Here is an 828-nt window from a genome sequence, read left to right as displayed (position 1 = left end):
GGCAAGGAGAAGGGATTGTGGTTGGCCACACTCCCCTGGTGGGTGGAGCTAGCTTGGGTCATGCCCCTTTATAGGGAGAGGTGTGGTTTTTGGGGTAGGGGCCTGTGCCTTTAAAGGGGATGGGCGTGACTGATCAGGGGGTGGAGTTTGTGCTATTAACCCTATGCTGTTTGCCTTCAAAGGAGGTGGGTGGAGCCTGGCTGGGGGTGGGGCCTGATTGGGGCAGGGCCCAAATGTGGGCAGGTCTTCCATGTGCTATGAACCCCCTACTATCTGCCTTTAAAGGAGATGGGAGTAGCCAGGGGGAGTTGGCTGGGGGCGTGGCTTCCATGTGCCATTAACTCCATGCAGCCTGCCTTTGAAAGAGATGGGTGGGGCTTGGCTGGGGGGTAGGGCTTCCATGTTAACCCCTGCTGCCTGCCTTTAAAGGTGATGGGAGGAGCCCAGTGGTGGGGGAAGGGCCTGGGTGGGAGGGGCACGGTCTTCTTTCCCCTCCATTAATCCCGTGGTGCCCGGGCAGGTGAAGATCGAGGCAGTGGACGAGAAGTGGGCCGGCTCGTTCCACGTGGGGCTGACCACACTGCTGCCAGGGGAGGCACCGCTTTCGCCAGCCGGGCTGCCCGCTTCCGTGCTGGAGCTTCCAGCCAAGGCCACGTGGCTGGTGGCAGGCGCCGAGGTGCGGCGCAATGGGGTTCTGCAGCGTCAGAACTACGGCTGCTCCCTGGAGCGCCTTGCGGTGAGCTGGACACCCCCTTCTCTGGGCACTGCAGCGGGGGGCAGCATCTGGATCCATCTGTGGAGATGGGGGGGGGGGGGGGGGGGGCGGCG

The 828-nt window shown here is 63.2% G+C and overlaps 1 protein-coding gene across 1 annotated transcript in view; it reads left to right on the top strand.

Moving 5' to 3' along the window:
- Nucleotides 1-828, top strand: part of NEURL4 (neuralized E3 ubiquitin protein ligase 4) — an 18,202-nt gene that overhangs the window by 9,894 nt on the left and 7,480 nt on the right. The window contains exon 17 of the mRNA XM_025193735.1: nt 519-736. Within this exon, the coding sequence (XP_025049520.1) occupies nt 519-736 (218 nt within the window). The remainder of the gene's footprint in view (nt 1-518; nt 737-828) is intronic.

This window comes from Alligator sinensis, unplaced genomic scaffold, assembly GCF_000455745.1.
Source record: "Alligator sinensis unplaced genomic scaffold, ASM45574v1 scaffold1488_1, whole genome shotgun sequence".
Taxonomy (NCBI): Eukaryota; Metazoa; Chordata; order Crocodylia; family Alligatoridae; genus Alligator; species Alligator sinensis.
The sequence above is the reverse complement of the archived record's forward strand: the minus strand, read 5'-3'. Positions and strand labels throughout refer to the sequence as shown.